Source organism: Lucilia cuprina, unplaced genomic scaffold (assembly GCF_022045245.1).
Source record: "Lucilia cuprina isolate Lc7/37 unplaced genomic scaffold, ASM2204524v1 Scaffold_7619, whole genome shotgun sequence".
Classification (NCBI taxonomy): domain Eukaryota; kingdom Metazoa; phylum Arthropoda; class Insecta; order Diptera; family Calliphoridae; genus Lucilia; species Lucilia cuprina.
This window is the reverse complement of record NW_025812557.1, coordinates 1-1065: the sequence shown is the minus strand read 5'-3', so window position 1 is coordinate 1065 and position 1065 is coordinate 1. Positions and strand designations below refer to the sequence as shown.

General features: G+C 33.0%; 1 protein-coding gene across 1 annotated transcript; it reads right to left on the bottom strand.

Annotated features, from left to right (window-relative positions):
- Nucleotides 1–11: 11 nt before the first annotated feature.
- On the bottom strand, nucleotides 12–813 carry LOC124421242 (myosin-G heavy chain-like; the record flags this gene model as incomplete). The annotated part of the gene is made up of 1 exon (XM_046956114.1): nucleotides 12–813. A coding segment is annotated over exon 1 (802 nt), but the record flags the coding sequence as incomplete, so codon positions are not given.
- Nucleotides 814–1065: the final 252 nt, after the last annotated feature.

Sequence of the window (1065 nt, the reverse complement as noted above, 5' to 3'; positions counted from 1 at the left end):
AGTAGATGAACCGTCGAACTTGAGGTTCCAGTTCTGAATTATGGAAGTGATCTTGTCGCCATGCATGGAGCTAGAACTCAGATTAGAAATTGCGATAGGTGAAAACGAGTATGGGTTATTGCCGTTGAGGCGAGTTTGTTGCCTTTGAGGTTCACCATAATTTGATGGATTTTGAAAATTATTAACATTATTGTTATTGTTTTGAAAATTACGATTATTATCTTGAATACCATTAACATTAGATTGTGGAACAAGATTAAGGTTCCCCAATATGCGATTAAGATTTTCTTCGATTAATCTATTAATCTGAGAATAATCAATAGTATTTGTATTAGCTTGTGTTGGTGTGGGAGTGGTAATTCTAATCGGCGAATTCAAAGAATTGTTATTATTTTGACTGATTTCAGCCACATTTGTAGTCTGTTCCTGAAAAGTGGTGATATTCGTATTCTGGGGATTTGGGTCAGAAAAAGCATATTTTTGAGATTGTCTTGTATTATAATGCTTTGCTAAAGCACCTCTTGTTTTTGCCTTAGGATTAGTTCTAACAGATGTGACTCTTGAAACAATTACTAATTTTCTAAGTTCAGATAATTGACATGACCTCTTACATTCAGGACATTCAGACCGATTAGATAAATATGATTCTATGCAGTTTCTATGAAATGCATGAGAACAGTCATGAATTATGAGGCAATCGGCACCTTCTTCCATAGATTCATGACAAACATGACATACAGAAGGCTCGATTTGTAAAGGAGCATGCGGAAGAGGAGGTGGAATATTCGCCTCGGGACTTCGTTCATTAGACATTTTGTTTGAAACGATAAATTACTATACTCAAAATCAGAAACAGGACAAAAAGTAAAATACTATTATTCTCAAATCTGGTTAACCACCAGGAAAAGATTTAAAAGATTTAAAAAAATACTTTCATTCACTTTAAAAATAGAACCCCAAATTATGCACAAATCCACTAGATTTGTATAAGACACAGTAAATAATCACGTAAGGAAATTAACTTTGCTACTAATTTATTAATTATAATTTGGGTTATAATTAATT